We start from the raw sequence: 13,080 nt of genomic DNA on the forward strand, positions 1-13,080 counted from the left end.
ATCCCAGCTCTGCCAACAATGAGTACTTTGCTTAACAGTAACAAAGTGCTGCTGTTAAGTTTATACACATAGATTTCTTCAAATCAGTACACTGCACTGGTGCGGCCCCACCTCAAACTCTGAGTTCAGTTTGGGGAATCACAGGACAAAAAAAAAAAAAGCCAGCATGGAGTACTGAATGGCTTCAGTAAGTAGCTGTGCACACTGGAATCAATGACTTGCATGCCAGAGGACCATGTTGGCCCACTGCTAAGTAACAAAAATACAGGAGCACACAATTGGGCTCAGTGATCTTGAACGTCTTTTGCAACCTAAATGATTATTTAATTCTCCTGAAGCCTGGAAACATAAGGACAAGCACAAATGCTTGGTATTCCCAGCATAAGTACTTGTTCTCTTTTCTCTTAACAATTACTCAGATGGACTAAAGAGGCTCCACATGGGAAAAGTTATTTATTCTGAAGTAAACCAGATAGCTTTCTCCTGACCTTACTGTCATGGTGGAGTACCTTCATGATACACACAGGTGTACTCTGGGTGGCTCTGGTGGCTCAGCAGTTGCAGCCTTATGTTACTGATGAACCCAGAGCACTGGAGATGCTGTCTGCGTGGTACGCTGTTGCTGGAATTTCAGTGGTTTATCATAACTGCAGTGGGAAAGATGGCCACAAGCAACTTGATGAAGACATGTCCCTATCTTTGTGGGAAGGGCCAGCACGAATACCTCTCAGAGGCTTACACCACAAGCCTGCCTCCCGCTCACGCTTTCTGATACTCCTGAACCTCTCAACCTCCTCCTGGAGGGCACACTCCACATCCTTCCAGCACTCCGCTCCACACTCTCTACAAGTTTCCTGTCTTTCTTGCGCTGAGGAGCCCGGGACAGGACACGGTACTCCAGATGCGGCCTCACCAGGGCAGGGGAGAGGGGGAGGATCACCTCCCTTGACCTGCTGGCCACGCTCTTTGGAAGGCAACCCAGGATCCCACTGGCCTTCTTGGCCGCCTGAGCACACTGCTGCCTCATAGTCAGCCGACTGTCCGCCAGTACACCAAGTCCTTTTCCGTCAGGCAGCTTTCCAGCCACCCCTCCCCAAGCCCGTAGGGTTGCCTGGGGCTGTTGTGACCAAAATGCAGGACCCGACACCTGGCCCTACGGAAACTCATAGAGTTTACCGCGGCCCAGCGACCCAGGTCCCTCTGTAGTGCCTTTTCCCCCCTCTGGCAGAGCAACGCTCCCTCCCAACTTGGAGTCATCCGCAAACCCACTGAGGGTGCACTCAATTCCCTCATCAAGATCGGTAATAAAGATGTTAAACAGAAGCGGCCTCAGTACCGAGCCCTGGAAGACACCACTCTGGACTGGCCGCCAACTGCACTTAACTCCACTGACCACAGCTCTTTGGGCCCGGCGTTTCACCCAGCGGAGCGTACGCCCATCCAAACCGTTGGCAGCCGCCTCTCCACAAGAATGTTGTGGGGGAGGGTGCCAAAGGCGTTACTGAAGTCCAGGCAGACCACATTGACAGCCATACCTTCATTCATAAAGCCATGCTGATTGGGCCTCACCCCCAGCTTACCATTAACTGGTCCGTGAGGCCACCCGAGATGATCCATTTCATGGCCTTCCCTGGCACCGAGGTGAGACTACAGGTCTGTAGTTACCAGGATCACCTTCCCAGCCCTTCTTGAAGATGGGTGTCACGTTTGCCAGTCCAATGGGACGTTTCCAGTTAGCCAGGACTGCCAAAAGAGGGTGGAGAGTGGCTCGGCAACCACATCCGCCAACTCCCTCAGCACCCTAGGATGCAGTCCATCTGGCCCCACGGACTTGTGAGCACCCAGCTTTCAGAGCAGGTCCCAAACCATCTCATCGTGGATTGTGCAGGGCCTATTCTGTTCCCCATCCCTACCTACCGGCACAAGGGGCCGTGTGCCCAGGGAGTAACTAGTCTTACTATTAAGGACTGAGGCAAAGAAGGTGTATGGGAGCTGCTGAGTCACAGCCTGAACCACTGATTGATCGCCTGAGGCAAGGACTGACTCAGCCACAGGAGCACGGGTGGAGGCAGTTCAACTGTGTGACCCGGAGGGGTGCAGCCTGGCTCCACCTCTCCCAGGCCCCATTTGAGGGCTGACTGCCGCTGGGGAAGGATCTCTTTCCGGAGATCCCTCCCTTTGCAGTTTTCTACTGCGAGCCTAGGCCACGGCTGAGCGTCTAATTTTTGATTCTCCCTTTCCACCACGATAATCTTTCTAATGATAAAACCCGTATAATACCATCCTAACCACGCCACTCTGCTATCTGTATGTTTGTAAATCATACAGAACAAGTACCTCAGCCCTATCCTGACCCTTGGTCACCACGTTGCCCTCAGCATCATCCAGCAGGGGATGGAGACTCTCCCTAGCCTTCCACTCGCTGCTGATGTATTTACAGAAATATTTACTGTTGTCCTTCACCTTAGTGGCCAAGTTCAGTTCTAGCTGGCCTTTGGCTTTTCTAATTTTCTCCCTGCACGGCTTCACTACGTACTCGTAATTGTCATAAGTTGCTTGCCCATTCTTCCAAATACCAAAAACTTTACTTTTGTTCCCGAGTTCCAGCCAGAGGTCTCTGTTCAGCCTGACCGGCTTCCTTGCCCGTCAACTTGTCTTCCATGACTCGGTGACGGTCAGCTCCTGCACTTTTAAAATAACTTCCCTAAAAGTATGCCCAGCCTTCCCGGGCTGCTGTGCGCTCCAGAACTGCCTCCCAAGGCACCTTCTCAACCACGGTCCAAAGGAGGCCAAGGTCTGCCCTCTGGAAGTCCAAGGGGGCAGCAGTTCCTGCTGACTCCCATCCGTGCTTCAACAGGGATCGGAAAATGCAGTATCTTGGGATCACTTTGCCAACTCCCAACCAGCCGCTCCCTCCCTCCTCCTCCCCAGCAGGAGAGCAGGAGAAAAGGGAATGAAAAGGCTTATGGAGCGAGATAGACAATAGGGAGATCTCTTAACATTTACTCTGACGGACAAAAGAGACTCAACATGGGAAAAGTTGAATGAATTGATGTTATATTTGATGTTAACGTTGTGGCTTTGTGATTTTTGTTGCTGATATTCCACCTCAGAAGATCACGTAAAATAGTGGGAGTTAAAGAGTTAATGTTCTGGTTCCTTGAACTGCCATTCATGGGCACGTGGGGTCCTCGGATGGGAGGGGAGGAGCGGCATTCCCGAGGACCTAGCGCGCAGAGGAAGAAAGGTGGAGCTACTGGCAGGACACCAGCCTCTTCTTCCCACTCTTGGTTTGCCACGGAGAAAAGCACGTGCTTCCCCTGCAGTCTTCTAACATGAGATCTTGTATTTTGGATACTTCCGTCTCTCTCATTTTGTTTGATTTTGTTGGATTCAGTAAATTCAGCTCCTCCTCAGACAGTTGCCGTTGATTCTGTTTTTGTTGGTGGGGGTTTTTTTTTTTGTTGTCAGACACACGTGTTGTCTCCCTTCCCCCTCTCCTGGAGCGCACGGCCCGCATCGTGCCTTGCCTTGTTAGTCACAGAGCCGGGGCCGGATGTGCCGCGCTGTTAGAAGGTAGGGTAATTTTTGTTGCCACTCTCTTTCGTCCCCTGGGTTTGTGCCCCTGTCACGGGCTCAGATCTGGAGACTCCTCCATGAAAGGTAAACCAAGTGGCTTTCCCTTAGCTTCACCGTCAGGGGCTGGATTGCCGTGGAGCCTGAACTGATACACACAGGTATAGTCCGGGTGGCCCCAGTTGCTCAGCACTCGCAGCTTGATGTAATTGATGAACCCGGAGTGCTCATTCTGCAATGAGAAAAAGAAATGAACTGTGTTTTCCTCTCTCCTCTTTGGCCACTGACAATGCAGGAGTGACACACTCACGCAACATCCTACTTCAGGCTGCCTTGCTAGGTCTTCTGACAAGCTGATAAGCTGCCATAGCGCAATCAAGACATTTCTTACCCTGCTCCACCTCTTTGGCCACGTGAGTTTTAAAGAAATAAACAGCTACCAAAAGCTGCAGCAAATACACTGCCAAGTTCTTTGCACTTGTTTTGAGTGTGTGTTCTCGCACAGAACAACACAGGGGTCGTAACTCTCATTGCTTTCTCTAGAATGTCACCCATCAGAATGGCCTCCCTGATGCTGCCCATTACTGGCAACGACAAAATCCTTGGAAAGTCACACATCCCCAGTGTGAAAGTAGCCCGCCAACAGTACTGCACCCTACGTGAGGCAGCCGCTTGTGTGCAATTGGAAGCCACCTGGTCATGGCAATTTCTGCTGCAAGTGTAGCTGGAGCTTAGCGGTGCTGTAAGCTGAAGCAGCTCTGCAGCTTAAAAGCCAGAAGGAAACAGAAACAGCCCAGCAGTCCGGGCATATGCAGGCAGTATAGAGGCAGCAGCAGAAATGCAAGAGGGCCCCCATACGCCTCAGGCTTGGAAGCTTTTCCCCAGCCAACCGCGGTTCCCCTCTCCCACGCTTCACGCCCCTCTTTGTAACCTTACCTGCAGCTGGAAGGTCTGACTGGGATCCTGGCCTGGCGTGAAGGTGAACTCTCCTAGCAAAGTTCCTTCCTCGTCACCTTCTTCCTGCAGGCCCTACAGGAAGACAGGGGTGGAGAAAACAGAACAGTGGGATGCGCTGCCGGAAGAGGATCACAAAGCCCCACAGGGCTTTCTGAAGCAAAGGTGGTCTAGCACCATCCACTGTGCCACTTCCCTTTCCCTCTGCCTCTCAAACTACCAACTCGCCCCAAGAGCGGGAAACCTTCTTTGCTGTGCTACCTTGGACAAAAAAGGAACGCTGTGGAAATGGAGCAACTCTGAGGAGCTTGTTACTCGCCCTGTGCAGGGAAGAACTGCACGCAGCAGCCCTCTTGGATCTGCAACCACCCTCCACGTCAAACGCTACGCAAAACTACCGCCACAACCCAGAGGAATCACTTACATAGACAGCAAAGTCCTTGGGAGCACTGGAGGTGCTGTCTGCATGGTAGGCCGTTGCTGGAACTCCATGGTTTAACGTAACTGCCGTGGGAAAGATGGCCCTGGGCAACTTGATGAAGACGTGCCCTTGGCTTCCTGGGAAGGGCCAGCAGTTACCTGGCTGATTGTCAGGCTGAAAAAAGAAGAAGAAACAGCGTTCATGTGCAAAAGAGCGTCCTGGCTGAAAATCCTGCTGCAGCATCAGGGGCTCTGCAGGTGCACTGGCCCATCAGCTCTGCTCCAAAGCACAGGCATACGGGCATGGCGGTGAGCTGGGTGCACAACCTGCAGAAGCTCTTGGGCTCCTTCTTTTGTGGGGCAGCTTGCAAAAAATAAAAAAGAGGGGCTGCTGTGGCTGAAAGGCACCTGCCCGGGGCAAAGAAGGGCCCACCTGCACGAGCCTTTCCTGCAAGGGGAAGCAATCGCTCCCTCTCATCCAGTCCCACCCCCTTCCCCCGGCACCAGCCAGGGCTCTGACTTGTGCCGGTAGCTCAGGAGCAGTGCCAGGATGGGCTGGCAAACACAACATGGGGCCCTCCTGCAGTGCACGCCCTCCGTGCCCTCTGGGGTTCATTAAGAGCCCCAGCGTTCTCGCAGCCCAGATCTCTCGTGGCACCTTATGGGTTCCCCTTCAGTGCCGGCCAGACAGCTCCACAATGGCTGGGAAGACAAGCAAGCTAGCCTGGCAGAAGCTTCCACAGAGGACCTGGGGCAGTCTGGCAGAAGAAATTCTCTGCCGGGATACACAAGAGGGGAGTAGGTCCTCGCAAGAAGGGGTGAAGACAAGGGTAAAGGCAACCCTCAGCAGGGCGTTTGGCCCCCTCTGCCCCGCACCATTCTTCCTCTGTTTCACACTGTTCTTACCTCAAGAATAATCTCAGGAGGCCTCATATATGGTGTCACCAGCAACGAGTACCAGAAGACTTTCCCGCTTCCAATCCAGGAGGGAGAAGTCTTGGAACGAACGATAGCGGCGCCTGCAAATAAAAACACGGGCACAGTGGTCAAGCAAGGCCAAGAGGAACCAAGGGCTGCTGACTCTGTTTTCCACATGAACAGCTGCGCAGAAATGCCGGCTGCCTTTGCACTGTCCTCTTCAAAAGAGTTTCAAAGGCAGCCATACATCCCCAACAGTGATATTCCCCTCGTTCTCACTTGCCGTATCCCTCTGCAACACAATGCAGGGACTCGCTCAGCTATCCTAAGGGGCCACATAAACTGACAGCCAGCTGAGCAGTCACGTGAGAAACAACACCAAGTAGGAGTAGCGCTTTTCAGATGTGCTCCAGCCCGCTGAAGGCTCTCTCAGCAAGCACATTCTCAGGGCACAAGGTGGCCATTCACTCCTCACCCCTTCTCCCCTACCCTGCCCAAATGCCCGTCCTGTCAAACTGGACAAGACGCCCTTTGGAACCACCATCTGTGGTCTGGTTGTTTCTACAGCTTAACGGCACCTGAAGTTTTGCTGGCATAATTACGCATCTGGAATGGGCTTTCTTCCAGCTTCTCCAGGACTTGATTGATCATCTCTTGAACAGCCTGGGAAGAAAGACAAAGGAGAGCGCTCGTCAGAAGGAAAAGAAAAGGGAAAAGAGTTGCCTCCCAGCTCCCCTACAAAGCCTGCCAAAGCAAACTCGGCTGCTCCACTTGGATGTAATTCACACTGCCTGGGAGTTGCCTGCGAACCTCCAGAGCTCTACTATGACCATCTGGCACGGGAACAGAGAGGCTGCTCACTCCAGCACACTGGACACGGATGCGGCACGAATGGGCTTTTCCTGTCGAGATGCCCCATGACAGGCAGGCTGCGCTGACAGTCCTGCTGGCCAGGAGATGGGGCTCGAGTCAGGCACGAGGCAGGGATTGCCCAGAGGTCACCACAACTGCTGCAGGCCAGCCACACACAGAGAGTTAACTTAAAGCAGAAGACAGAGCTTGCCTACTGCAATGGGGAAGAAAGGCAAAACGCAGAAGGAACTAATGCCTGCCAAGCCTCGGGCTAACATGGCCTTTGAGATTCCCATCACGGGAATCACCGTCAGCTTAGGCTTCGGGCAGACCTGGGGCCGTGCGAGCTCAAGCCACCAAAAGAGACGGTATCCACGGAGCAAGGGCCCTGAAACCAGAACAGCCTTCAGACTGGATGCCCCACGGGGAGGCTGAAACACAGCGTCTCCTGTGCATCTGCACAGGCCCCAGGCACCCAGGGCAGCCAGGCTCAACTCAGGGTGCTGGCTTACAGGTCTTCCAGGGGAACCTGCCACCTCATGCACAGCAGCAGGTGCAGGGAAGGACTGACAGAGAGCAAGAAACAACTAAGGCATCTGAAATTCCCATCAGAGCTCATTCCTTTCCCCCACAAGAGCTCCGGAGCAACAGAGAAAAGGACCGATGGTGATGCACCAGCATTTCTTCCTGCTGGACAAGCCTTTTAGCTGTCTGTGACAGGGAACGCTAGCGAGATATAATGCCACAGTGGGGAAAGAACTCTCTCAGCAGAGCTTTTTGCAATGTCCTCTTACCTCGCCGGTAAAGCCTGGGAGCTCATTTCTCTTCAGGGCCTCGTGGAGAGCACGCAGGGTGATGTCCTTTGCTCCCCATTGCAGGAAACGAAGCTGCTGCTGGATCTTGTCGAGCTCTTGTTCCACCCTCAGCATTTCCAGATCATCACCCACCAGCCTAGAGACAGCAGGTAATTAATGGAGAGAGCGCACACAGCTGTCTTCTCACAAGCCGTGAGATGTGAGGCAGAGAACGAGCCTCACTCCGCGTGACGACAGGGTAACCGAGGTTTAATAGAGAGTTGACAATACTGGTTGGCAAGCTCCAAGAGCTCCTGACCGAGAAGCTGCTTCCTGGCTTCCTGGCTAACTTTGGGGGAACTAACGGACATGGAGAGATAGCAGCTCGAATGGGGAAGGGGAGAAACTCGGGGCCTTGGTCACAGAAGTTGGACTCAGGTAACAAGTGGTCATGGACAAGGGGCCGAGCTCCTCTAAAGAAGAGTCCAGCCAAAGGGAGATTCTTTTCTTACCATGAAGTCTTTTTTTCCACTGCCCTTGAGCCTCCAGCAAGACTTCCATCGCAGTAAAAACCTGCCAGGAATTCCACAAAGCTCTCAATAAATCATCTCTATTATTGTTCTGCCTTGGGCTGCCCACTCCCCTGTCCCTGGGCAGAACAAATTGTTGGAGGCTTCCGAAAGAAGCATCCTCAAATCAGAGCTCTACAGAGACTCACCGAAGGACACCACAGCCACGGTGCACAGCAGCACCAGGGAAACTGCCTTCCAAGCCTTAGGTTGCCTACAAAGAAGGAGAAGCGTGGTGAAGAATGGTGAAGCAGGCCGTATCTGTACAGTGCAGAAGACGACTACGGAGCAACAGATGTTTGAAACTTGGGAAGGAACCATATCCTTACCAGTCCCCACGCCTGCCTTGCTGTCGTTCCGCCATTTCTCCGAAGCACAGCGACAAAAGACGCGGCTCGAAGCACAGCGACAAAAGACGCAGCTCGAAGCACAGCGACAAAAGACGCAGCTCCAAGCACAAGCGACAAAAGACGCAGCTCAAAGCACAAGCCAAAAAAGATGCAGCTTGAAGCACGAGCCACAAAAGATGCAGCTCGAAGCACAAGCCACAAAAGATGCAGCTCGAAGCACAAGCCACAAAAGACGCAGCTCGAAGCACAAGCCACAAAAGACGCAGCTCGCAAGGAGTGAGCCAAACCCTGTCCAACAGCTATGCCGTCAGGACCGAGAGTGGCCAAGGGCGGGGACAAGCTGCCTCAGTGCTGAGGGCCCTTTGTGACTTCACAATGGCCAGTGATGTCACCGCAGAGCAGCCAGCGCCATGTTTTGAGGGACAGGGAACAGGCTTTGCACCTCCTGCCTGCAGGGGAAAAGATCCTACAAGGTCAAAAAAAACCAAACACCTCCTGCCCAGCAGCCTGCTTGGTAGGATTTTGCTGAAGGGGAACGGGCTGGGAGCTACAAGCCGCCTGCCTTTTTCGGTCCCTGCTTTTGATGCCCTGTACATCAGATGTCTCACTCCGGGTACCCAGACTTTTCCAATGCTTTCCTATATCTGTCTTCCTACTGTCAGCCAGTGCTTCATTACAGCCAGGGCACAAGCAGATATGAAGGACCACAGATGCTGGTAGAAAGCACCAACAGGAAAAAACTGCACGTAGTTCTCCCTGCTCGTGAGAATTTCCACGCACGTACATGCACGTCAGTTGTTGCCTTTTATAAGATGTCAAGTAAATTATCCCGTGGTCAAAAAAACACCAAAATTCTTCTGATTGCACCAACCTCTAAGGCATTTGTTTGTGAGGTGGCTTTTGCTGATCCTCTTTGTATCCTTCCGCGCCACGGAAGGGGCAGAAGAAAAAACCACTTGCACACCCGCTCCATCAACTACCCGCGCAAGTCCTCTGAAGTCTTTTTTCATAGTCCTCATGCTTTTCTCAGTGACTTCATCACTGCCGGCCTGAACTGTCAATAAGGGGTAATAATCAGAAGGGCCAGTGAGACCAGGAAGTTTCCCAGAAACGGCCCTGACCCGCGCCCCAAGGAGGCAGCAGTCCTCCCTACTGGTAGGGTCCAGCTGACATGCAGGGCCCTCCGCTCCTCTCAGCAGGGAGCTGCCAATGACAGCCACCCTTCTTTCCTTCCGGTGGAGGCAGTCTTGATGCGTGAGGTCGACTGCTTCGCCCGGGACAGCCTCGCAAGTGGACCTTCCCCCACACCCTGATCCACCTCTCCCTCGAGTTCCGGGGCCTCACGCCTATTTTGCAGAGGCACCTGGGGAACCGAGCTTGGTCGGGACGGCGCTTGCCTACATCGCCTGGCCGGGACCCATTTCCACTCCTCCTCTTCTCTCAAACTGCCTCGCTCTGCTCGGCAACGGCAGGGGGCCCACCCCTGCCTGATGAGTATCACCCCCACGTCTACCTCTCAGAGGCTTACACCACAAGCCTGCCTCCCGCTCACGCTTTCTGATACTCCTGAACCTCTCAACCTCCTCCTGGAGGGCACACTCCACATCCTTCCAGCACTCCGCTCCACACTCTCTACAAGTTTCCTGTCTTTCTTGCGCTGAGGAGCCCGGGACAGGACACGGTACTCCAGATGCGGCCTCACCAGGGCAGGGGAGAGGGGGAGGATCACCTCCCTTGACCTGCTGGCCACGCTCTTTGGAAGGCAACCCAGGATCCCACTGGCCTTCTTGGCCGCCTGAGCACACTGCTGCCTCATAGTCAGCCGACTGTCCGCCAGTACACCAAGTCCTTTTCCGTCAGGCAGCTTTCCAGCCACCCCTCCCCAAGCCCGTAGGGTTGCCTGGGGCTGTTGTGACCAAAATGCAGGACCCGACACCTGGCCCTACGGAAACTCATAGAGTTTACCGCGGCCCAGCGACCCAGGTCCCTCTGTAGTGCCTTTTCCCCCCTCTGGCAGAGCAACGCTCCCTCCCAACTTGGAGTCATCCGCAAACCCACTGAGGGTGCACTCAATTCCCTCATCAAGATCGGTAATAAAGATGTTAAACAGAAGCGGCCTCAGTACCGAGCCCTGGAGGACACCACTCTGGACTGGCCGCCAACTGCACTTAACTCCACTGACCACAGCTCTTTGGGCCCGGCGTTTCACCCAGCGGAGCGTACGCCCATCCAAACCGTTGGCAGCCGCCTCTCCACAAGAATGTTGTGGGGGAGGGTGCCAAAGGCGTTACTGAAGTCCAGGCAGACCACATTGACAGCCATACCTTCATTCATAAAGCCATGCTGATTGGGCCTCACCCCCAGCTTACCATTAACTGGTCCGTGAGGCCACCCGAGATGATCCATTTCATGGCCTTCCCTGGCACCGAGGTGAGACTACAGGTCTGTAGTTACCAGGATCACCTTCCCAGCCCTTCTTGAAGATGGGTGTCACGTTTGCCAGTCCAATGGGACGTTTCCAGTTAGCCAGGACTGCCAAAAGAGGGTGGAGAGTGGCTCGGCAACCACATCCGCCAACTCCCTCAGCACCCTAGGATGCAGTCCATCTGGCCCCACGGACTTGTGAGCACCCAGCTTTCAGAGCAGGTCCCAAACCATCTCATCGTGGATTGTGCAGGGCCTATTCTGTTCCCCATCCCTACCTACCGGCACAAGGGGCCGTGTGCCCAGGGAGTAACTAGTCTTACTATTAAGGACTGAGGCAAAGAAGGTGTATGGGAGCTGCTGAGTCACAGCCTGAACCACTGATTGATCGCCTGAGGCAAGGACTGACTCAGCCACAGGAGCACGGGTGGAGGCAGTTCAACTGTGTGACCCGGAGGGGTGCAGCCTGGCTCCACCTCTCCCAGGCCCCATTTGAGGGCTGACTGCCGCTGGGGAAGGATCTCTTTCCGGAGATCCCTCCCTTTGCAGTTTTCTACTGCGAGCCTAGGCCACGGCTGAGCGTCTAATTTTTGATTCTCCCTTTCCACCACGATAATCTTTCTAATGATAAAACCCGTATAATACCATCCTAACCACGCCACTCTGCTATCTGTATGTTTGTAAATCATACAGAACAAGTACCTCAGCCCTATCCTGACCCTTGGTCACCACGTTGCCCTCAGCATCATCCAGCAGGGGATGGAGACTCTCCCTAGCCTTCCACTCGCTGCTGATGTATTTACAGAAATATTTACTGTTGTCCTTCACCTTAGTGGCCAAGTTCAGTTCTAGCTGGCCTTTGGCTTTTCTAATTTTCTCCCTGCACGGCTTCACTACGTACTCGTAATTGTCATAAGTTGCTTGCCCATTCTTCCAAATACCAAAAACTTTACTTTTGTTCCCGAGTTCCAGCCAGAGGTCTCTGTTCAGCCTGACCGGCTTCCTTGCCCGTCAACTTGTCTTCCATGACTCGGTGACGGTCAGCTCCTGCACTTTTAAAATAACTTCCCTAAAAGTATGCCCAGCCTTCCCGGGCTGCTGTGCGCTCCAGAACTGCCTCCCAAGGCACCTTCTCAACCACGGTCCAAAGGAGGCCAAGGTCTGCCCTCTGGAAGTCCAAGGGGGCAGCAGTTCCTGCTGACTCCCATCCGTGCTTCAACAGGGATCGGAAAATGCAGTATCTTGGGATCACTTTGCCAACTCCCAACCAGCCGCTCCCTCCCTCCTCCTCCCCAGCAGGAGAGCAGGAGAAAAGGGAATGAAAAGGCTTATGGAGCGAGATAGACAATAGGGAGATCTCTTAACATTTACTCTGACGGACAAAAGAGACTCAACATGGGAAAAGTTGAATGAATTGATGTTATATTTGATGTTAACGTTGTGGCTTTGTGATTTTTGTTGCTGATATTCCACCTCAGAAGATCACGTAAAATAGTGGGAGTTAAAGAGTTAATGTTCTGGTTCCTTGAACTGCCATTCATGGGCACGTGGGGTCCTCGGATGGGAGGGGAGGAGCGGCATTCCCGAGGACCTAGCGCGCAGAGGAAGAAAGGTGGAGCTACTGGCAGGACACCAGCCTCTTCTTCCCACTCTTGGTTTGCCACGGAGAAAAGCACGTGCTTCCCCTGCAGTCTTCTAACATGAGATCTTGTATTTTGGATACTTCCGTCTCTCTCATTTTGTTTGATTTTGTTGGATTCAGTAAATTCAGCTCCTCCTCAGACAGTTGCCGTTGATTCTGTTTTTGTTGGTGGGGGTTTTTTTTTTTGTTGTCAGACACACGTGTTGTCTCCCTTCCCCCTCTCCTGGAGCGCACGGCCCGCATCGTGCCTTGCCTTGTTAGTCACAGAGCCGGGGCCGGATGTGCCGCGCTGTTAGAAGGTAGGGTAATTTTTGTTGCCACTCTCTTTCGTCCCCTGGGTTTGTGCCCCTGTCACGGGCTCAGATCTGGAGACTCCTCCATGAAAGGTAAACCAAGTGGCTTTCCCTTAGCTTCACCGTCAGGGGCTGGATTGCCGTGGAGCCTGAACTGATACACACAGGTATAGTCCGGGTGGCCCCAGTTGCTCAGCACTCGCAGCTTGATGTAATTGATGAACCCGGAGTGCTCGTTCTGCAATGAGAAAAAGAAATGAACTGTGTTTTCCTCTCTCCTCTTTGGCC

The 13,080-nt window shown here is 53.4% G+C and overlaps 2 protein-coding genes across 2 annotated transcripts in view; both read right to left on the reverse strand.

The window, feature by feature from the left end:
- Positions 1–1,413: 1,413 nt before the first annotated feature.
- On the reverse strand, positions 1,414–11,862 carry LOC125690934 (SUN domain-containing protein 3-like). Its single transcript, XM_048939730.1, has 9 exons — positions 11,759–11,862; positions 8,233–8,297; positions 8,027–8,087; positions 7,515–7,671; positions 6,447–6,531; positions 5,857–5,969; positions 4,955–5,125; positions 4,513–4,605; positions 1,414–3,808 (listed from the first exon to the last, which is right to left on the reverse strand). Exons 4-9 carry the CDS (start codon positions 7,647–7,649, stop codon positions 3,629–3,631), a joined length of 777 nt encoding a protein of 258 aa, XP_048795687.1. The 5' UTR covers positions 7,650–7,671; positions 8,027–8,087; positions 8,233–8,297; positions 11,759–11,862; the 3' UTR covers positions 1,414–3,628.
- The window catches only part of LOC125690933 (SUN domain-containing protein 3-like), a 71,849-nt gene continuing 67,448 nt past the window's right edge, over positions 8,680–13,080 (reverse strand). The window contains exon 9 of the mRNA XM_048939728.1: positions 8,680–13,030. Within this exon, the coding sequence (XP_048795685.1) occupies positions 12,851–13,030 (180 nt within the window). The 3' untranslated portion in view covers positions 8,680–12,850. The remainder of the gene's footprint in view (positions 13,031–13,080) is intronic.

The sequence above is a fragment of the Lagopus muta genome, chromosome 3, assembly GCF_023343835.1.
Source record: "Lagopus muta isolate bLagMut1 chromosome 3, bLagMut1 primary, whole genome shotgun sequence".
Classification (NCBI taxonomy): domain Eukaryota; kingdom Metazoa; phylum Chordata; class Aves; order Galliformes; family Phasianidae; genus Lagopus; species Lagopus muta.